The sequence below is a fragment of the Mycteria americana genome, chromosome 13 (genome assembly GCF_035582795.1).
Source record: "Mycteria americana isolate JAX WOST 10 ecotype Jacksonville Zoo and Gardens chromosome 13, USCA_MyAme_1.0, whole genome shotgun sequence".
Classification (NCBI taxonomy): domain Eukaryota; kingdom Metazoa; phylum Chordata; class Aves; order Ciconiiformes; family Ciconiidae; genus Mycteria; species Mycteria americana.
In genome coordinates this window covers 14150513-14173807 of record NC_134377.1, presented here as the reverse complement: position 1 = coordinate 14173807, position 23295 = coordinate 14150513, and the positions used below count along the sequence as shown (strand labels likewise).

Genomic DNA, 23295 nt, shown 5'->3' with positions numbered 1-23295 from the left:
GTATGCCCAAAGCCCAGTCTTGAAGTATGTATGCAAATACATCTAACACGATCAAACAAGCAGGGATTACAGCAACAACTTTATTTAAATCTCACAAAGAAGAGAAACAAGGTTCACAACAGGTTAGTTTAAAAAAAACCAGCACCCATCCAAATACTTCCATATACACTAGTTTGACTCTGGGCCTAGTAATGCAAAAATCTGAAATCAACTTCCATCAACACAACTGCTCTTTGCTTTACAAATTAAGCTACTCCCGCTGAAGAGCTACCAATTAAAGTCTTAGAAGTACGATACAAACCAAGGCCTCAGTACTTCCCGTTACTTGGAACTGCACAACCAAAACAACCCCATGAATAGTAAACCTATCTACTTTTTTGCACATCAGTGCACTAGATAGATAATTTCCATCAAAGAGTATCTCATTTAACAAGCATGCACTGAAACACTGTCAACCAAGAAATGTAGTTCATTCCAGTTATGATTTGCAGTTGTCTAAAACAACGATTCGCTCACACTATGTAGTAAATACAAAGTTACAAGACTAAGAAAAAGCACGTCAATAGGACAGTCCAGTGTCAGTCACATAGCCCCCATTCAAGCTTCGACAAAGCTGTCACTTTTTGTGGAGAATACTGTAGCCTTCGATAATAAAGGTGTTCCTGTAGCTCTGCTAAGATACAGAAATGATTCTGCCTCTGACACTCATTCCCGAGACTCTGGTACAGACAGAACTTCCTCCTCAGCTATGCCAGCTGGAGACAGTCCCACTTCACTTCCCTCTGCTCCTAGCGAGACACAGTGAGCACAAGACACCTGCCAGTTGGTCTGCAAAGCTTTGCAGCACTATGCAATCTTAAAACAAAGCCTTCATAACTGAGAGTGGCCGATAGCCTCTTTTCAACATATGAAATAGTTTAGGAGACAAAATTTTGCCCTCATTTTAACAGCCAAGAAAACCAAGGAAGCAACAATTGCATTTTGAAAGTTAAAAGTGTAATGTGCTAACTGGAGAAGTTTTAGTTTTGGTCCACATAACTATGTATCTGTATGCTAAAAATAATTTTGTGCAAGACTTCCCCAAAACATAAATAAAAGTAAGAACAAGTGATAATCTTTTGTGAAGAATCCCAGAAACTTTCATAAGTATTAAAAAATAATAAAATATTACATAGTTTTTATAGCAAGCAGAGACCTATTCAAAATGCAGATCTGCCATCTCAAGCTTTTTCCTGCTACAATGAAAATAAAGTTCCACAATGGCACATACTCATTATCCCATGCACGTGTCTCTTCTAAAACAAACAAACAAAACAAAAACAAAAAACCCAACAAAAACGCACACAAAATCCCAGACAATTCTACATTCCCTAGAAAGGAACTACACTATTTTTTTTAGCTGGTAACTCAACTTCAAAGATAGTAAAGTCTGTCTGAAAGCAACAGGTTTGGTTCTTTGTGAATACTCTGACCGACAAGGAAAGCCAGTTTATGAGCGTATTGGCAAGGAGCAGGTACTCTGATAACACCCTGCAGAAGGGGGAAAAAAAAAAAAAAAAAAAGGAATGATTTTCAAGTCATTTAAATAAGCATGCATTCACTGTAACAGAAAGAGTCCTGGAATTCAGAAGTTGGGATACATGCAACATTCATATTCCCTGTAGTATATGCAGATCTGTGAAAACAACATTACGTACACTGAACGCATTAAAACCCCATGCTCCCATGCTTTATAGAAGAACAGATGCAAAAAACTTACCAACTCCAGTCCCGTCGTCCCCCCCCTCCAAAAAAGCCTCTTAAGCAGGTTTACATGCAATGCTGGATCTCACAGCATCCAGGTGAGACACGGGTAAGTCATGCGAAATATTTATGATTACTACACTGACAAATCTAAAGCACACCTCAGGTGTGAGCTGACTGTGTGCTGCTCTTGGTATGCAACAGAAGAAGCCTCAAGGGAAATGGAGGAACACCGTTCCATCTCCACACAAAGAAGTAAGAGTTTCTGCACATAAGAAATAATCATTTCAGTTTTGCTTTTGACATAGAATTTAGGAACAATACTCAACACAACAATTATTTTCTAGTGAGAATAAAGATTAACCTTCAGACTTCAGAGAGATCACATAATTACAAAAAGTCTAGTTCTCGAACCACCACTCGAGGTCAAGAGGCTTACTTGCAGGCTTTATGGATCTGCATGGGTGTTTTAAGGATACCTTTTCCTACCTTCTGTGGGTTGCTACTGCATAGAGATGCACAATCTTAGAAGAAAAATATTATCATTTCCCGGAGGAAATACTTACCGACCAGTTATAGTACATGTGGCAAAGTTTGTAGGTTAAACGTTGTACGTGATCTGGTTTCAGTTTGCTAGTGTCATAAATTACGTTGTAATGCGTGGGTGCAACACAACCATTTCTCACTGCCTGACTCACAATGAAGAAATCATACCTGTAATAGAGAAAACAAAACCCCAGAAGTCTGATACAGAAAGGGCTGCTTTTCTTAGGAAAATGCAAATCCCCATGAATGTGTCTTACTTATTTTCTTCAAGTCACTTTATGCGTATTAAGTAAACCCCAAAAGGATGCCTATGCTTTGGTCACAAAACAATCCGTTTCCTTTATCTCTGAAAGGCCAGGAGATCTGAAAGAATGTAAGTAATCTTATTACATGGAACAGGTCTTAAGACCATGAAGATCTTAACCATTCATCATATACAGTTTTGCTCCTGATGACCACCCTGCACACCTACTTCGCCTATGCTCCTCATTTACTCCAGCACCGCAAGCCACGTGTGGATGTTTGTCACCTATCGCAACACTCTGAACACCTGCAGCAAGGGGGTAAAATACCAACGAGTACTAAGAAGAAAGGCAAAACTACCGATCAGAACTGTGTGCTGCCACAGAAGACTCTGTTGTTCCCAACGCGCTCCAGCATCCCTTGACCAAAGTCAAGGCTTTTGTCATGTACGGAACAAGCTTTGCATTTCCCACATACCTGACCCGAGTTTCATGGAGCACGACTTGCAAAACGTTCAATACAAACAGCAAGCGAGTGAAGTCAATGAGCTCTGCGTACGCTTTACCTACACACCTAACTGTACAATTCTGAGTCTTCTTCTAGTGACTTCCCAACCACCAAAGAATACTTCCAATACTTGCTCATAAAATGCTCCCTTACAAAGTAACAGAATTTATGCGCGATGTCAAAACTACAGCCGGACAGAATTTAATTTCAGTTACAGTCTGAAATTGTTGGACAGTTGGGCAATACTATCCATAGGCACTCACTCAGTACTAAACCTTTAGAAACCAAAAGAAGAAACACACAGACACTTACTTAAAGCATGTAGAATACTCTGATGTACACAAGTGCTACATGTTGGAAACCATGAATTAATTGCATAATGAATTCATAAAGTTTAAGCTTCTCCATTTCTTTCATCTACACACTCACTATGACTTCTTTTCAAAAGGACAGAAGAGTGGAAAGTATTCTTCTACTTGATCCCACAGTCAATTTAATGTCGGATATAATTCCTTTATTATCAGGTTGCCAGCAAACAGAAGTGGCGTTACTTCTATACCAACTTACCATTCTGGTCTGGTAACCTCCACATCAACAACAGTACCAGGGGGTGGGTTTTTAAGTGCTCCACCACACTGTGCAAAGAATCTGGTATTCACTCGTTTCTTCACAACTATCACAGTAAGTCTTGGACTAAAATAAATGAAAATAACAGAAAAATAAAAAACTACCCTGAAAAACTGCACTGAGAGTATTTCAGGAGCAGATTCTCTAGAGCTTCAAACTAAAAGCAATTTTAAGAGTTCTCCAGGGCATTAATTTCACATATGAGTCTTCACTGATTCACTGATTTAGATTACATAGGACGTTGTTCATAACTTTAGATTTTTAGTTTCAGGTGCAACTGATACTATTTCTCACCAATCCAGCTTATATTTAACTTCATAGGCAGATACAAAACAGATGAAAAAGGGATCTTCTAAATACAGATCTCATTTCTACTATCTACCTCATCTTTTCATATAGAAAACACTGTGTTATAACAGCATTTTTGGTAAAGAGCAAGCCATTAACAGAAGCTAAACAGAAGAAGCGAGCACTTCAATTCCTACTGTCTATATCTTGTTTTGTGCTCCGCTTGCCTGCAGTGCCAGGAAATATTTTCATTTTTCAGAGCAGATTAAGAAACTAAGTCACTGCAGTTGATAAGTTTTAAAGCAGAACTTTGAAAACTGTGCAGAACATAAGTGACTGGACAATAGCTAGTCCTTTCAGAAGTGGAAAGAAAAAAACCAGACCTACCGGACACATGTGATAGTAATCAGGCTATGATCAATCAGTTGAAAAAAAGTATTACTTGCCATATACATCAAGAATGCCTAAAGAGTATATGCGCATGTGTCTATACGTGTGTATTGACTACTCACGTGGCTTGTGTACTAAAGACTTTTCCTATAATATTACAAGTTAGGTATCTCAAATCACATAATCATCAGAAAAGCACTTCTCTGAGCTCAAGTAAAAATAAGTAAGGATGAAAAGATGACACAATCTTCATCTGTAACCACTTTTTTAATCCCAGTGGACAGTTCTCTTACAGTATAAAAAAAAGGGGGTTGGTGGGAACAGACTTACTTGTAGTCTTTACCAACACTCTTCAAGCAATCCAGAAACTGAGGCACTTCATAATTAACTAAAGTATTTAGTTGTCCATCTCCTACACCATCACGATACACAATAATACGAGAGGGCAAATACTTATTCCACTTGAACCAGTCTCTTAGAGCAGCTTAAAAAAAAATTACAAAGAGTAAAAGCTGTTAGCTATAATGACAATTCATTCCAAAACAAAACCAGATTTTTATTACTGGAAAAACAGCAGTAAGTTTTGAAACCTAAGGTCTTCAATCTTTCAGTAACCTGAAACAGGTATGCATCATGATACACAAATGTTACCTGCAAAAGCAATTCTGGTTTACCTGTGTACCGACACAAAAAGAAAGAACCTAAGGAGATTATCTAGTCCACTGGCCTCTCTCATGGCAAGGAGCTGTCATCCTTTAAATCCATCTCCTTTAAAGCATTCTTTGAAGCACATTGATAAGTAGTATTTAATTATTATTAAGAAATATGGGAATCAATGAAAGGATGGATACAAAATGCTACTAATTTTCAGCATATCTACAACTGTATTTTTAATCTGTTTTTATCTCAATGCGAGTTGGTAACGCCTCCCCTCAAGGCAGCTGAGGAAGTGTGTTCTCAGGAAGCAAAATTGTCATTCCTTAGATCTGACTCAAAAAGAGCAGAAAGCCTTCCCTTACTTTGCAAGCAGGCTTTGAGCCCATCCACAAGTTCTTGCCCACGACCTTGAATAGCACAGCGGGAGAACCACCTGTGAAGAACAAAATAAAAGATGACCTTCAAAGCATTTCGCAGGCTTACTTCACTGAAGTCATTTTTAAAATGGCTATGACCACTTAGTCTTTACAGCTATTGTGGGTCAAGGCAGTCAAGCAAGAGGTAGTGTACTATGAGAATATTTCCCTCGCAAAGGCCCTGTGGTACACAAATACCACCTCTCAATCCAGTCCTCTCAATCAGAAATCTTCCACACAAGTCAACTCAGAAGGGAGAAGAGCCTGTCACCCTGATGCCCTCTATTCATCCCAGCCCTTGCCCCACCCTTTTCACCCTCTCCCAAGCACTTTGGAAGGACAAGGCTATTCCTTAAGGGATGCAGTGGATAATAATTCACAATATATAGTTCTTATTAACAATGTACAGTAAATCAATTTGGACACTTTCACGATGGCCCACCACATTCAAGCTACTTTTCAGTTAAGGGAAAGATTCTGGTTTTTTTCTTTGGCATTCAAATCTTACCGTGTCATTGTTTGATTCAGGCTAGCAACAAATCCTGCAATTGACTGCTTTCCAGATAAAGTGTCATGGTAACAATCAATTCCCACAATCATTACCTGTTTCAGCTTCAAAGGAATCAATACAGAACATGTATTAGTACGTGAAGACATGCCAAAACACCCATCATCTCCATCCAATAGCGTAACAAGATCATGACATAAGCTGTATGGTTTCAGGACACTTACATAAACCATGGGCACTGAATTCTTGAATTAAATGTCTCCTTACATCTTATTTAACTTCATGCCTCTTCTCACAGACACAAAACAAACTACACAAAGAACACTCAGTTTTCTTTTTGGGGGAAAAAGGCTTGCTTTTTAAATAAGGCTCAATAAAGAAAACTGTTACCATTTAAAAAAAGTTACTTACTGGAATCTCAACACTCCAAAGTTCTCCACCCATTTTACAGTTCATTTGTAAGGCAATTTTTGTTGCTATCGCCATCGCAGTCTGAGGCTTGCTTAAAGTGCGAGCAATCACACACTGACTTGGAATGGGACAATCTGTACATAAGTATTTCTTGATAGCATCATACTTATCCTTTCGGGAACTAGACAAAACACAAACTGCCTTTAAAGAAAAAAAAATGTTTTTAAGCAGCTGCATTCTCAGATTTGTGTAACAGTTGTAGTTCTTTAGGAAGAGTTTCTTACGCTCAAGAGAAATATTCAAGTGTTCACAGTGAAAGAAATACCTGGAAAGTTTCAGTGTCTATACTTCGGAGCCAAGTACAAAAGCTCTTTTCCAGAAGGATACTCATAGTTAGTCTGGGGTTTGAACAGCAGTATGAGTAGGCATGTAGTAGATACTCAGGAGCCAAGTTTTATTTCTGAGAATGAGTCCCACTAATCTTAAAACACCAATTACAGAGATTAACATGATATGAAACTACGGATTCAAATACATACTATGTTTGTGTCAGGGGTAATACTTTGCTGTAAAACCCTTAAATAAGCTTCTGTTCTATCATCTACTTCAATCCTGAAAAGGAAGAGAAAAAAAATGCTTACAGAAAAAACCTAACAGCTATTGCAACTTCAGCAAAAACATAAATGCTCATTATGCATCAGTACTGTATGAAGTGTCACATTTATAGCTACTAATAATCGTACAATATTCACACATTTTGAAGATTAAACGGAATCATCCCCAACTTAGGCTTCCAAGAGCAATGAAATTCTAAGTTAAAAGCAAGCACAAGTACTCAAAGGAAGATATTTGCAATGAGAACAAATCAGAGTACGTCCAAAGTCCACAAGAAAATATATATTCCTTCTTGTATTACATATAGCTCCACTTGAGAAGGTTTTGCTCAATGACTGTATGTCTAATACTGTTTGGTTTTGGCACGCTTTAACCCCCAGTGAAAGGTCTCACAAACAGAAGTATGAGTAAGAAAATCAGTCACTAGAGAAAAGTGAACAATTTGCATACTGAAAGCAACTTTACCGATTTCCATGAGATTTTTAATACTGTGACATACTATACTATCTGCTCATTTAACAGCCTAAGCATGCTAACAGATATACCTTAATAAGTATAAAATGATTATTCCATCAGCTTTCTAAAGACACTTACATGGTTGCCTTGTTCATTCGGATTCCCATAGACGGTGTGACTTTAAAGAGATTCTGAAGTAATGTATTAGCAATATCATAGTTGCGCCGCGTGTATATTAATAACCAGTTGTCCAGAGGCTTTGCACAGATTAAGGGAGCTCCCCTAGTTTCCTTTGACCAATCAGCAAACTGAGGATTGTAATCAAACTGTAAATAAGAGATGGGAGAGAAAGAAAATCAACACCCTACCAACCAAGCTATACCACAACTACTTCCTCATGCACTTCAAGAACAGACTGTAACACTTCTGCCTAGAACAAATGACTTGATTTTCAGCTGTTCTTTTACTGCTATTGTCACTAATTTAAAATAAACTTTATCCAGCCCCTTCAAGAAATCCTACACTCTTCAAACATTTCATTCATAATTATGCAAATATATGAGTTTTAGCCCAGACAAGTTATTACTATTTGCTGCACAGTTTTTGTGCTACAAAGACATAGCTGTTTATGTATTGACTTATTTTTCTCCCGTTTTTCTTTTTAATAAGGTAACTGCTTGAGAAAAAAAGTATTATTATAAAGAAGATATCAGACCTTTTCAATAACAAGAATGAAGAAAGCTTTACCAAATACACAGATATACAGAACAAGGTACTGTAGAATGCCCTTTTCCATCTAGCATCCATTCAAAACAAAAGACCTCTAGTACAGAGCAAATACATAATGTTTTATGGCAATCTACGACTTATTTGAAATCTAAGTTATTCATACCGAAGAGTCACCCCACCTTTGAGTGAAAAGCTACTATGTGTTCTATCTATGGAACTTAAATAATTAACGGCTTTTCATTTGAAAGCCTTGTTATTTTAATAAATGGAAACTAGTCAGAAACATCTCCAGTCTCCTAGTTTGTGTATCTGAAATGCCTTTGTTTAGACAGAGGGACTGTTTTGCAAGGAAGACACTACTGTAATGCAAGGCAGAAAAATCTTCAGGTGTTTCTAAACAGAACCTGTAAGCAATTTAAGAAGTTTGCGAGTCTCCTGTTTGGACAAAGACTTGTGTATAACGTTTTCACTCATAATCCTTCATTTATAAACCAACAAGTAGTATTTCCTTCCTGAAGAACTTGCTTCATCAGAGAGATCCAGAAGATTTTAGAAGTTGTTTTATTTACCACATTTCCTGACTGAAGGATCTTTTCTCCTTGAACAACTCTTCCCGTAAAGGATAATAAATTAGAATCAAAGCTTAAACCCCAGTCTCGGAGTTCCTTCTGAACATTGTCATCTCTGTTTAAAAACAAGATTTAAATTAAAACATAAAGAGATTTGTTCTTGCTGAGACTTTTCTTTTTTAAAACCAGTAAGATTTCCAAAGTTTGTTGCAAAAAAGGAGTTTATCATACAAATTTTTCATGACAAAGAAGTACAGAAGGTATTAAGGTAACATACTTTTGGATGTAGTCAATAAGTCTTCTAATTTCACGTTGCCTTTGCTCAGGTGGCAGTCGCGTATGAATAGCCAAGTCTTTCATCATATTAAAATCATTACGCATCTTCTCAGTTAATCCTGTTAACAGCAAAATCTCTGAGTAAAAGTCAGACTAAGGACTAAGAAAAGTAAACTTGCAAGTCATGCAGATTAACTATGCATGTACTGCAGACACATAAAGTGGTGCCCGTAGTCATCAAGGTTTTCAGTTGCTCCCTGTACAGACATTCCCATCTACATAGAGAAAAAATTTCTGCATTTTTGCACTTGAGAGGAAACCACACAAGACATGCAGCTCTTTATTTACATTTCCAAATCAAAACAACACAGTGCTGAGATGGACAGGTACTGCTAGTGCAAAGTGAGTATCTCAGAGGAAAATACATATTTATGTATCTTACAAAATTATCAATTTATATTAAATTTCTCTTTTTCAACAGAAGTTCTACTGCCAAAAATCTCTACAAGTTATCAGTGGACCAATGTTGAACACCGTACATAAAGACTATGCAACATCAAAACCCCTCAAACTTTTCAACCTCATTCAAATACCTAATCTTTTAGCTACAAAACTTGTTTCTAAACTCACATTTATACAAACAAAACATTTCTACTTAACTTGGCAAGAGGCTGCTGTCAAAATACCAGTGTCAGTAGGCATGACAGTAGTTTGACAGATGCTTTGATATGAAAAAATGCTACAGTACCTGTTAGGAAGCACAGCTCTGGAATTAGAACGACAGGTCCTGGCATCATGCTTCCTCTCTTCCTCCTAGACTGACTGATCAAGACAGGCTGGTTCAAGTCAGTAATTTCTTGATTATATTGCTGTAATAGAAATATATATTGCATGTTAGCTTATTCATAACAAACACTTAGTTTTCTTAATAATAATGCTCACTTTAGAAAATGAGTATTTTTCCTAAAACAAACAAAACCAAAACAAAAGCAACCAGCCACTTTTTTCAATAGGCACATCTAACCTGAGAGAAACTGGTTTTGTCAGAAAAGGCCAAAGAGGGAAGCACTATTCTCTCTATTGGTGCCACCAAATTATTGACTTGTAAGAGACAACAAAAACAATGCTTCTGCCCTGCTTGAGACGGTATCACCCAGAGTATCTAACTCAAGATTAGGATGCTCATTCCAGTTCAGCAATGGACGAGGTTCCTGCCCTATACAGCAATTTAATTCAAGACATCACAAGAATCAAACAAGATTAACTTTTTCTTAAAGAGAAACACACCTCAGAAACTATCCAAAGGACAGCATTTAAAAACAAAAAAGTGAGATCAGCAAAGGCAAGAAGGCAGAGAAAATTTATCATTTATAAACTCCATCCTGAACTAGAATGGACAATAAAAATTTTGTGTCTAGTTTATTAAGTCACATCCTGTTGAAACTGATATGCAGAAATATTTCACAATTACAGTGGTAGGCCACAACGGTAGAGAAGGTTAAGCTATGAAAGACATACATAAGCTTTGTTTCAAAGAACCAAAAGTATCAAACAGTAATTTCCCTTAAGATGACTGTCCATATATTCTACCTCCAGTAAATTATCAGCAAAACTTGCCGAGGGTACACTCTGCCCCACCATCCAGATCATTAATAAAGATGTTAAACAGGACTGGACCCAGTACTGACCCCCGGGGTACACCGCTAGTTACTGGACTCCAACTACACACTGTGCCACCAATCACCACCGTCTGGGCCTGGCCATTCAGCCAGCTTTCAATCGACTTCATTGTCTGCTCATTCAGCCCACACTTCATCAGCTTCTCTGTGAGGATCTTACGGGAGACAGTGTTGAAAGCCTTACTGAAGTCCAGGTAGACAACATCCACTGCTCTCCCCTCATCTACCAAGCCAGTCATAGAAGGTTATCAAGTTGGTCAAGCATGACTTTCCCTTGGTGAAGCCATGCTAACTACTCCTGATGACTTTCTTGTTGTTCATGTGCCTAGAAATGGTTTCCAGGATTAGCTGCTCCACTGCCTTCCCAGGGGTCAACGCGAGGCTGACTGGTCTGTAGTTCCCCATGTCATCCTCCTTGAACTTCTTCAAGATAGGAATGACATTTGATTTTCTCCAGTCCTCGGGCACTTTTCCCTATCACCACCATCATTCAAAGATTATTGACAGTGGCCTCACAACGACATGAGCCAGCTGCCTCAGTTACTTGTAGGTGCAAGCCATCAGGGCCCATGGACTTAGGTATGCCTAATTTGTTTAAGTATTCCCTGACCCGATTCTCTTCCACCAACAGTGTCTTCCTTGCTCCAGACTTTTCCCTGGTCTCTGAGGCCTGGGAATCCTGAATGGCGGTCTCGCTAGTAGACTGAGGTGAAGGCAGCTTTCAGTACCTCATCTTTTTCCACATCCCGTGTCACCATCACTGCCTCATTCACAGCAGTGGGGTCAAATTTTCCCTAGTTTTCCTTTTGTCGCTTACATACTTATAGAAGCCCTTCCTGTTGCTTTTAACATTCCTGGCCAGATTCAATTCCAGTTAGGCTTTGGCTTTCCTAACTTCATTCCTGCATGCTGGGACAATGTCTGTATTTCTCCCAGATTACCTGTCCCTGCTCCCACCTTCTGCATGCTTCCTTTTTGAGTTTCTCCAGGAGCTCGTTTTTCATCCATGCAGGCCTCCTGGCATTTTTGCCAGGCCAACTACTCATTAGGATAGACTACTCATGCCAAATCATGCTGCATAGGTTACTTACTGCTCTCAGATTACATAGTATCCATTAAAAATAAAATTCTACTAAAGAAAATTATGAATTATAAATCCATGCATCATAAGTACACTTCTAACAACGCTCTAACGTTTCAAGTAAAGCATAACACACACACTGACAGTTAAGTTTCCATACCCTTTTGTAGTAGTCCACGTAGCTGATCTCAGAACCATCTGCTTTTCTAAAGGTACACTGTGGATTGGCATCCCAGTCGATGTCATCAACTCTGTAAGTTCTGTTATTATACCTAAAATAAACAATTTCATCAGTTTTTTTTTAAATCTTAACTCAACTAGAAGAGAAATAGAACTGCGAGATAAATAGCAATACTGATGTAAGTTGAAAGTTTTGCTCCTATCAGCAGCAGTAACTTCAAGTTTTCAATTGTAACAGGCTATCAATTCTACTAAAAGCTAAATTGTAATAAAACCAAATTAAAACAGAACTAATTGAGTACGTACTTCCTGCTTTTGTAAATGCTGTCACCTCGACTAGTTTGCTAGCTTGACAATGGTATCATTTTCATGCTTTCTGATGCTTCATTGTATACTTCAGGACATGGAACATCCAAAAAAATAAATAGATCTCTAAGACGAGAAGAGCCCAAAGAGACTTACTTTGTAAGGACAATTAAACCTATCAGCTCTTTAGCACAGGCATCTCTAAATCTTTGCTCTTCAACCTGGTAATACAGACTGTACATAAAATCCAACACTGTTTCACTGCGAAGAACCTTATGGCTCACATCTGTACATAACATAATGCTCTCCTCATACTGGAGGATAGAGCTTGTGAAGCCCGGCCAAACCATCAACCTGTCAAAAGAGAACAGACAGAATCTTAATGTGCTTTAAAGCACCTCTATTCTGACCCCTTGAGTTATTTCTGTCCACTTTCCCACACACTAGAAAGCAGTCAAGACACAAAGAAACCATTATCCAAATATAAAGAAGCTCCTGAAAGTTAACAAAACCAAAAATATTTTAAATGCAGCTATCTTTAGTCAACTTATGATAAAAAAAGATTCATTTAATGATGTAGCAATACAACTGAAGTGAAAGAAAGGATGCCTCAAAACCTAAGAAACCCGTTTCATGCTATTAGTCTTACATATCTTAAATACAAAGTGTATGGGTATTCAAGAAACTTTAAAGAGAAAAAGACCAACAGTTTATCTAGCTGGAACACTGTTTATCCAGTCTATCTATCTAACTGGAACACTGTCCAGTTTCTTCCATCAACTAGGTTGTGCAGTCTAGGTTAATGGCAAGGAGTACGCCACAGCAATATGATGGGGCCCCAGTCAAACTCAAGCTTACTAACTTGTACAATAGGCCTAGGGCTAGCCAGAAGCATCAGTCACATTGCAGGTGATCCTGGCAGGGAACAGGGACAAGACATGACAGGCTAGCAACAGGCGAGTTCCAGAACTACCCATCCAGTGGGGTATGGCCAGATAGGAATTTACATGGCAGATTAAATGGCCTTCAGAATGAAGGCTGGACACTCCTGAGCTTTAGAATTCAAGTATTCAGAGATCTCAGCCTTACAGACATTTAAGCAAGGTTTCTGACATTGGAGTAAAATGTAATAGCAGAACGCACACTGGTAAAGAGTAATGAGATCTCACACCTAGAAGAAACTAAATTAGGAGAGCCAGGTCTCATGCTTCCCGGGAATACCAGTTTTTAAGTCCATGGTTTTATTACAAGATAAACCACCAGAGCAGTATCAAAATATCATCCTTTCTCCCTGCACCCCTCCTAAACATGAGTATCCTTTTTGCCAAACCTGTGATTAGGGATGCTGATTGGGTCACTGGCGTTGTAATAATTACGTCCAATCTGCTGCAAATTCAACATCTTCAGAAGCCTAGGATTTGAAATATGGATGTAATTTACCATTATTATTCAGTTTATCAAACTACACACGGTACCATCCCTCTGCACAACCTCATTTTTTTGTTCATCTGACTAGATGAAACATTCAAGAATGTGAACTTTTCATTAAACTCAATTTAGAAAGGCCATGGACACTTATTAATGACAATTAATCAGTTGAGAATAAGTTAGCATACAACCCAACCCTTCACCAACCAGCTGAAGGTACCAGTCTAAACCAGCTACACTTCAGATGAACCAGGTAGTCCAGGTACCAAGGTTAAGTGGAAAGACTACAGAAGAAAAAGTAACTTGCCAGTTCAAGGTCCTGCACTACTATTTGCTTTAAGAGGCAAATCCACAGACACAAAAGGAGAGCAGAGAGAGGACTAACTGCCTACAACAGTTAGCACTCCAGTGTCAATCTGCTTGCTCAGAGAAAAGGTATAAGCTCGTTTCACAGTAACATGTGCCAGAAACATGCGTGTAAGTGCACACTAAAATGCTGCCAGATGTGGTTGGCCACATAGTAATGGTAGCTACAAAGGCTTAAAAATTTATACTTGTAATATTGATTTGTAGTCTGTTCTTTGGAAAGGAAAAACTTAAGTCAGATACTTTTAGAATGACTTCTTATAAAGACATAAGTTAGACAGCAAACCTTCTAAAAATGATGTTGTAAAATTGCAGACATGTAGGTGAAGTAGGTGGCAACTCATTAGTCAACGTGATTGTTATCTTCACACCCTCTCCATTTCGAGTCCTACTAAACACTTCAGTAACCTGAGAAAGTGAAGTTAGGTTAATAAAACTAGAGGCAAACAGGGCTATATCTGGACTTTGCTCCATTAATATTGGACTTGTACATTAAGATTCTAAGTAATAATTTAAGACTTAGCTGAAACAGGAATTTGATTTCCTACTAAGACTGTAAACTACAACCTAAAATGCATCATTCATTTGGGTGAAGGTGGCTAATGGAGTAGAACGGAGGCTATCCCCAAAGCACTCGAATTCAAGATGAAGACAGGGAGATCACTTACCAACTACCATCGCGGGAAAAAGACTCAGCTTGAGGAAATAAGCTTAATATATTGCCAATTAATATATATTTAAGTACTAATTCAGGTACTGGGAGGCAAAAAGACAAACATTAAAACACATAGTGAAAACATCTTCTCCCTCTCCCTTTTCCAGGCTCAACTTCACTCTGGACTCCTCTGCCCGCCTCTGTTAACACCACTGGTTACACTCAGTCCCTTCAGTGAGGCAATGAGTGGCACAAGGAGTGGGGGGACAGGCAGGGGTTACCATCAGTACAGGGCATTTTCCCTCTGCTGCTCCTTTCTTCTCAGGTTTTTCTGCTGCTCTGGCATTTTTTTCCCCTTTTTAAATACACAGAGGTGCCATTAACTTTGCTGATGGGCTCAGCCTTGGTCTGCGGTGGGTCTGTTGTGAAGCCAGCTGGAAGTAGCTGTGTACACCACAGGGCAGCCCCTAACCTCTTCCCATAGGGGCTACCTCAGACCCCCCCAGCTACCAAAACCTTGCCACATACACCCAATACATCCACCCTTTCAATTATGCTGGATGTTAGAATACAGAAGTTATTAAAAGATCTAAGCAGAAAGAAAACTAAAGGAAAAATACTGTCTGTACTATCCACTTCTGTGCAGAGGATTATTCTAGCTTGCAGAACCTAAGCATTGGAACCAGAAGTTTATTACCAAATTTCTCTACACAAGCAAATTAGCTTATACTAATATATTCAATCCAACTAAATGTTGTTCATGGGACATCAATTCTCTAACTTCACCCAGACCAGTAAGAAACAAGAAGCATCACAAAACGCAAGGCAAATTAAAAAATAAAATAGCATTCTCATATCACACCTTGTTCCCTAGTTTTTTTGGCAAGAATAATATTGATCCATCAAATGCATGTGTCTTTCCAATTAGCTCTTCATGTTGAAAGAGCAAAGCTGATCGAAGACGGCGTGCTTCCATCTCAGGACTATAGCCAACATGGTACTGATATAAAGCCCACTGGGGTCGAGACGTCAAACGAAAGTAATTTGTAATTAATTTTATCATAATACCTGAAGAACCTAAAATGAGAGGCAAACATCTTAATAGTTACAAAATTTTACCAGTTGCTAATAATTCAACAGCTTTGAGAAATTTTAAAACACTAAGGCATTCGGACAAAGATTAGAGGTCAGTTGTGTCTACGACTGTTCTAGCTCAGTAAGCTATAGGAAATGCTCACATAGGCACAGTGTTATCATAGACACTCACTTGCTTATTAGAGCTTTTTGTAATTCCTCCAGTTGTCAGGAAAACTCTCGCATCAAATGAGATAAGCATTTAGATCAGTAACCTGTCCCCCAAAGGATTAGTAGCAGATACTAGAGAGATGAATTTCCACCAAAACATAAACTTCCTTTGTGGACAAATTAATCTTTCTTTACATGAATCATAAACATAGAACAAAAACTAACAGAGTACCAATACCAGAGATATCCACATTCCCATTCATATCTGACAAGACATTTCTTTTGGTATTTCAAGGTTTTTCAAATGAACAGACAAGCAAACAAACAAAAAAGCCACAACAGTAAGAACTAGCTCCAGATCACTTATTTACAGTATTTCTTCCTATTTTTTTCATGCCTCACTTCAATTTCTTTCAGGCTTAAAGACACAAGTCTAATACAAAAAATACATTGCAGACAATCATGGATCATTCATTTAATTTGGTTTTCATTACCCATTGTTTCCCATCTGAAATACAACACCCCAGATGAAAACAAAAAAATCCTACCACATACAAAGCGTGTATATTATACTTGAAAACGGTACAAAGCTATAAAGAAAAAGCAAAAGGCCAGCAATACAGCTGCCTACTAAGTACAGCAATCCATGACCTAGCATCAGCGTAGCTCTAGATAGAAAATCTAGGTAAGAAAGAAAACAACTATAGTGCTTCTTGAGCAGAACTAAGCCCTGGGCCCATGGCATGCTCCAGTTACCATTCAATTAAGCAAAAGTGGACTACGGTTGCTGTTATGTTGTTGTGATGTCTCAGAGTCACTTGCAATGCAAAACTATTATCAGCACAGAACCTGCACTGTTGAACATTAAAAACGATTGCATTCTAGCAAGAAGGCAGGACCATCATGACAGCCTCCTTTTACTTCTTTTCATATGCATGATTTCATCTCAAGAAGCATATCACCTTTTATTTAAACTAAAAATTTTCTTCAGAGGAGGTTTCTAAATTAATAAATTTCTTTATGAATTTGGTTAGGTCAATGTGTTACAAACCGGAACTTCTAGAAGCAAACCTACAGAGCCCTGCTTGAAGAAGTGGACATCAGGAACATACAAGGATCATCATTTATGTCTAAATAGTTGCAATTTAAAATGCTACACAACTTCTGTCTAAAGCACTTTGCCATCAGACATGTCATCTTACTGTTCCTCTTCAGATACCGGGAGCAACTTGTAACTTTTTCTAGTCCATGATGAAGATTTTTTTATTTGGCTCTCTAGGGGATACTAAAAGCAGAAACAAAGCAAAACTATTTTTCATTTCAACTTTCTTATATGTCTGTAGTCTAATCTGAACATACCAGTTTTTGATTCTTGAACATGTTCTATGGCTTGCCGAGTATTCACCCCGAGGTCGTGGAAATCTCTGCGACGTCCACCCCTATCTGCTAAAGACAATTCCTGAAATCCTGCTGAAATCTGTAATCCTATTGTTTTGAAATTTGAGGAAGAGGAAGAATTACAATCAAGTTTTATATACAAATAAGAATTAAATACAATTCAATTTTGAAAGTTGGATACATATAAAATTAAGAGAAATCATTAAATGTTAAGTTTCAGCTTTTGCTCTGTAGTAAATTCATCTTAAAGTAGCATTCAGGTAACACATACTAGCTTCCTGAGATTTACAGACAGTTAACTAGTAAGCAAATAGAACAGCTCACTAGCCAGATGAAAAAATATATGTAAACCCTTCAAATCAATAATCTCTTCTGCAAATACAGGGAGGACAGACCTTTCATTTCAGCTCCAGCTAGCACCAAAATGTTTAAACACACTGTGATACAAGATAAGTAAGAAATTTAACTTCCTTATTAAGATTCAAGAAAAACAGTGAAATATCAAAATGAAATTTACTATTGGTATTCTGCAGTCAGTTGTGCCAACTGCTTTCTAATTTATTTTTTTAAACTATTTTGATAGAGGAGATGGTACAGATGGAGTAGAGCACAGTTAAGGTAGTTTTCAAAACGCCTGGTTCAGTTATACTGCATCTTAGAATAACAATACTATCATCACAAGCTATGTACAGTGAACTTTTCTAAATCTTAGTAATAAATATAATTTTGAAAAGAAAAATTAGAAATACAGTCTAAAGAATGTCTTAATTGCATTCTCTTCAAAACACGCTCTTGTGGGCCATGAACTTTTTCACCCTTTCTGACCTTCTGGCCTTCTCCCATTCTGGCCTTGTGGAACACTCTGAGGGCCCCTCTGTCGTCCACGGCCACCAGGTTCTTCTGATACCGATGGAGGAACATGTGGCTGCTGAGGTTGCCAACGGCCAGGTGGCTGACTTGGCAAAGCCTGTTGAACCTGCAACAGTTGGGAACAACTTCTCCTACTGCAACTGAAGAAACAGCATACTGCCAACAGTATAGGAAAATAAAGTCGCTAACCAAGTACAGAATACTCTGTACTTGGTTACCCAAGTGTAACAGTTACATAAGGTGAAATCCTTTTTCCTATATTGAGTAGCAGAGTATTACTCTTGCTTCATACTCCAAAATAATGGGGTTCAAGAAATTTTTTTTGTAAGTCAATGTTCATTTAACTAGTAGTAAATGCAAATCTTCTCTTTCCAAGCTCTAACTAAAATTTCTGGACTTCTCATTTTTAACAACCCCTCTGATACTTCAAGTAGCTGACTACTTAATTTTATAAAAACAGGTTTTTGTCTCGTGAATACATAATATTAAAAAGTGTCATGCCTGGAAGAACCACAACACACAACCTTCAGCCATTAGCAATCCCTCAATTCAGAGTTTCATGTTACCAGATTGCAGTCTGCCCCACAAGTTAGTCCCTCCAGGAGTAATCGAGTTCCCTACTTAAGTGTAAGCAAGCAAGAGGCCAATGTCAAGGATGATCATGAAACCTGAGCCAGAGAGCCAGCCTGCCTCTGTCTTGTCCTACAACATAGCAGTAGGAACCCCCTGAACCTGTGTCACACAATCTGCCAGCAATCCATTCCTGGAGTTCCTCTACTCCCTTGCTCTCAGAGTGCTCGGCACGTGTCCTGTGATTCCCATATGCATGTTCTGACACTAAGCACAAGATCAGTAACTAAGCAAGCCTCTCTGTTCTTATACTCTCCACCTTATTTTTACACGTTATAACATCTGTCAAAAGTATACGCTCTAAGAAGTCTGTAAATACCCATAAGCACTACTGCAAAGATCGAATGTACACAACCCTAAAGAGTATACATGAAAATTATCAGAGTCCAGTATTATCACAGTAACAGCATATTATCACAAGTTTTGTGCTCCCTGTAGTATTCATAAAAGTAGTTCAGGAAAGATCAGTTCTGCTTTGCCTCTCTCACCTATATTCCATCCTGGCCCCTGAAGGAAGTGGCAGTGTCACCTACATGGATTCTCTAGTCCAACAGCTAGGCACTGAGCCCCGGCTATCCTGAGCTGAGTATATTCCTTTCCCATCCATTAAAGAATCAGAGCAGAGCTCCATGTCAAGTCATCATGAGGAGCAGCTGAGGGAACTGGGATTGTTTCGTCTGGAGAAACGGAGGCTCAGGGGAGACCTTATTGCTTTCTACAACTACCTGAAAGGAGGTTGTAGGGAGGTGGGGTTCGGTCTCTTCTCCCAAGTAACTAGCAATAGGACAAGAGGAAACGGCCTCAAGTTGCGCCAGGGGAGGTTTAGACTGGATATTAGGAAAAATTTCTTTACTGAAAGGGTGGTCAAGCATTGGAACAGGCTGCCCAGAGAGGTGGTGGAGTCACCATCCCTGGAGGAGTTCAAAAAATGTGTAGACGTGGCACTTCGGGAGACGGTTTAGTAGGCATGGAGGTGTTGGGTTGGCGGCTGGACTAGATGATCCTAGAGATCTTTTCTGACCTTAATGATTCTATGATAAACTGAAGCAAGAGATTATGCTGGGATAGGGTTCACTGTATGGGTGTGGGGAAGGGGGTTTTCAACAACCCTGTCCTTCATAGAACCACAAGATAATTCAGGCTGGAAGAAACCTCAGGAGGTCTCTAGTCCAACCTCCTCCTCAAAGCAAGGTCAATCATGAGGTCTGATCAGGTTGCTCAGAGATTTATCCCATCTCCAAGGGCACAGACTGCACAACCTCAGTGGACAACCTGTTCCAGTGCTTCACTGTCCTCATCATGAAAACATTTTTCTTTATGTCCAGTCAAAACAACTCTTGCTTCAATTTTTGCCCATTGTGTCTTGTCCTCCCACCATGCACCATTACAAAGAGCCAAGCTCCATCTTCCTGGTATCCTCCTTGGAGGCTGTAGTCTCCACATTGGGAAGGACTTCCCAGGGACTGACCAACCTACCCTCTTTCCTACCTCTGCAGCAAGAAAGATCACAGGGGTGTCAGGACATTAGTAAGGAAGGGCAGGCCCCTGACCTCCTTAAACCTCACTGATGCTTTTTGATAAAAACCTCAGTAATAAGAACTTGGTGTATTATGATACCTCTGTATCAGTCCAGCGTAAACATCAAATGGTATGGTTCACTTCTACAATACATGGCTAGTTGTTCCCATCTTCCCCTGCAACCAGCGCAGATTATGTTCTCACTTAAACCGAGACAGAGTGCATGCCTAAGCCCTCATTTTCCAAACATCTAATATAAACCCTCTCATTTATTCTGCAACCTCTTTTCAACGTGCCTTTGGAAACACTTCTGGAACTAACCCACTTGGAGGGAGATACACACAGTCTACATGGTAGAACAGTGGCAGCCTATGTAGAAAAAAAAGCCAAAATGGACTTTTCTCCGCTCAGACTGTATCGATATTCACAGCCCATGTAAAGTACCTTTCCCTTACTTTCCTCTTCACACACAGCAGGACACTGATATCACCTCCTGACTTCCAGTAACAATTCTATTCAAGTCAAAGAGACCAAGTTTGAAGTAATCAGGTCTCTTAGGTTTATAAATTCTGCTCCAGGTTCAAGAGGTGCATCAATGCTACTGCTAATGCAAGACACGTTTCACTATATGAGAAACAGAACTGTAAACTACCTTCTATCACAATTTAAGCTCATCTGACACTGGCAAGAAAGAGACTAGGAACACTCCTCCAGTCTAATCACATTCTCAAATGAAAGATGATTATTAATAACTGACAAATCTGAGGAACTGCTTTAAGTCTCCAGGTATGCAGCAATGGCTGCAAATAAAGAAGTATCAGCCATTTTCAAGCTACAGTTTGAACAGGGCATATATGCACAAAACAAGCCCTAAACACTAGTTCAAATGCAGAGACAGAAAGCCCTTGATGTTAAAACTAAAAACAACAGGAACAGCTTAGAACACCTGCCAGACCCAGGTTCTGCCCAAAATATGCATCAACAGCAGCAGCCGCCTAACATGTTCTGCTTCTCTGTAGGTATCACAGTGGACAAAGCAGACTATGAAAATGTCTACCTATTTCCACGAGCTCTGTTATGACAACTGTATTACAATGGAGCACTTGTTCGTAAGCATATAAAAATTTCCTTAATAAAAAAGAGTTAATATAACTATACACCTGACATAATATATACATAGACACATATGTCATCTAACATATATACCTGATATTAAAATAGGAAGTAGTTGAACTATGACTTTTCAAAGCCTAGCTGTGCTAATTATAAAGAGAACCAACTTACAGATGTAACTCCTACAGAAGGAGTAGCAGTCTCCTGCCCTGGAGGTCTTCCTCTTGCTCTGGCTCTAGCTCTTCCTGTCATCTTCTCTTCTAAGACAAACCACCTTCAGCATTAGTGTTCAATCTTCTCCTTCCCCATCCTTATTCCAATAAATATCATGAGCAACACTATTGCATTTGCCCTTGTTTAATTTCAACTGGTTCAGTAAAATATACCATCCTCTGCAGACTTCCCTGCTCTTGGATCTCCACACTAACAGAGCCACAACAGGTACTGTGGGGAAGTTACAGCTTCTTATAGTCAAGTTTGAACCGACTGGCACAGCCCACCACAAATTCTGAAGCTGTGAAGAAGGTCAACCAGACTGCAGAGCATGGCATGATATGCAACCTCAGTCAAGTATAACTCAGGGCCTACTGATATTACATTCAAGTTACACTTGAGACTCAATTCTGACTAATTTGTTAGCTTATTCCAGGAGAGGCGCACACTTCACCCAAAGCACACCCCAACCCTTACCGCCTGGTTAGCTCCCCGATGATGCAAACTGGCCCCAGAGACCTCTCCACCTCCTCCCCCCACAGCGACCCTTCCCTTCTGCGTGGGCTCAGCCCTAACTTCTCCGCCAGCCTCGAGCAGTTTGCGGGGCCAAAATCCGCGCCCAGAGGCGCCCCCCCTCCACCGCCAGCCCTGCCGGGCCCTCGGCGTTACCTCAGCCTGCCCCCAGGCCGCGAAGGGACCCTGCTCCCACCCCAGCGATACACAACAGCCCGTCCTCTTCACGACGCCACACGACTTTGTTCCCGCTAGGGTCAACAACCACTCTCGCAGCCAAAGGTGCCCGCGGGCCCGAAGGTGCCCTGGGCACAAGCCCCGCCGCGCCGATCGCCTCGCAATGACCGACCCCCCCCCGCCCACTCCCCGCCCCTCAGGCCGACCGCGCCGCGCGCAGGCGCACACCTCCTGGGCGGCACGCGCTAGCTGTGCAAGGCGGGAACGCACGCTCTCCTCCGATTGGCTCCCGAGGCCCGAGCGCTGCCGAAGGCTGCCGAAGAGTCCCGAAGGGCGCAGCCGGCCGCGGCGGGCGGAGCCGAAGGGGGCCGAAGCGCAGCGCCGCTTCCTTCCCGCCCGCCCGGCAGCGGTCACTGCTCCGCGCTGGCTTCTTCGGGCGGGAAATGAAACCGGCGTTGGGCGTTTCTCCTACTGATACCGACGCGCTGTTCTCCACATGGTGAGGTTCGGGGGTCCCCCCCGGGCCCCCGCCAGCTCCTGGTAAAGGGGCCTCTCGGACACCGCCACCCCCGCTGCCGCCGGCGGTGGCCGTGCTCCGGTGTCGCGCCCGCTGGCAGAACCGGGCTTTTGAATGATGTTTGTCGTCTTGGTGAGAGGAGAATTTTCCCGCTAAAAATTATTTCCTCCTTATCCCACTTGTTGCTTGAAAAAGAAATTTAAGTTAACCAGAAGGTGGAGCAATAAAACAAGAAATAAAACCGATATTTCAGTGAAGGACTGCATTTGTCAGCGACATTTACAACGATGTTGCTTAAACTTCTTGCTCTTTTCCAGAGGTGTACAGAATACAAACAGAAATTCTTGGCAATGGACACGATGTGCATAGCACGGAAACTGTCGGCAGGAAGGACTTGACACAATCCAGTTAAGCATCAACAGTTC

The 23295-nt window shown here is 40.1% G+C and overlaps 1 protein-coding gene across 1 annotated transcript; it reads right to left on the bottom strand.

Annotated features, from left to right (window-relative positions):
* Positions 1–1413: 1413 nt before the first annotated feature.
* Positions 1414–21702, bottom strand: PIWIL1 (piwi like RNA-mediated gene silencing 1). Its single transcript, XM_075516160.1, has 20 exons — positions 21622–21702; positions 18174–18295; positions 17281–17417; positions 15539–15753; positions 14308–14429; positions 13558–13638; positions 12384–12581; positions 11902–12013; positions 9730–9850; positions 8983–9100; positions 8706–8820; positions 7546–7733; positions 6876–6948; positions 6337–6537; positions 5926–6029; positions 5364–5434; positions 4675–4828; positions 3607–3732; positions 2310–2457; positions 1414–1530 (listed from the first exon to the last, which is right to left on the bottom strand). Exons 1-20 carry the CDS (start codon positions 21700–21702, stop codon positions 1414–1416), a joined length of 2604 nt encoding a protein of 867 aa, XP_075372275.1.
* Between the last annotated feature and the right edge of the window lie 1593 nt (positions 21703–23295).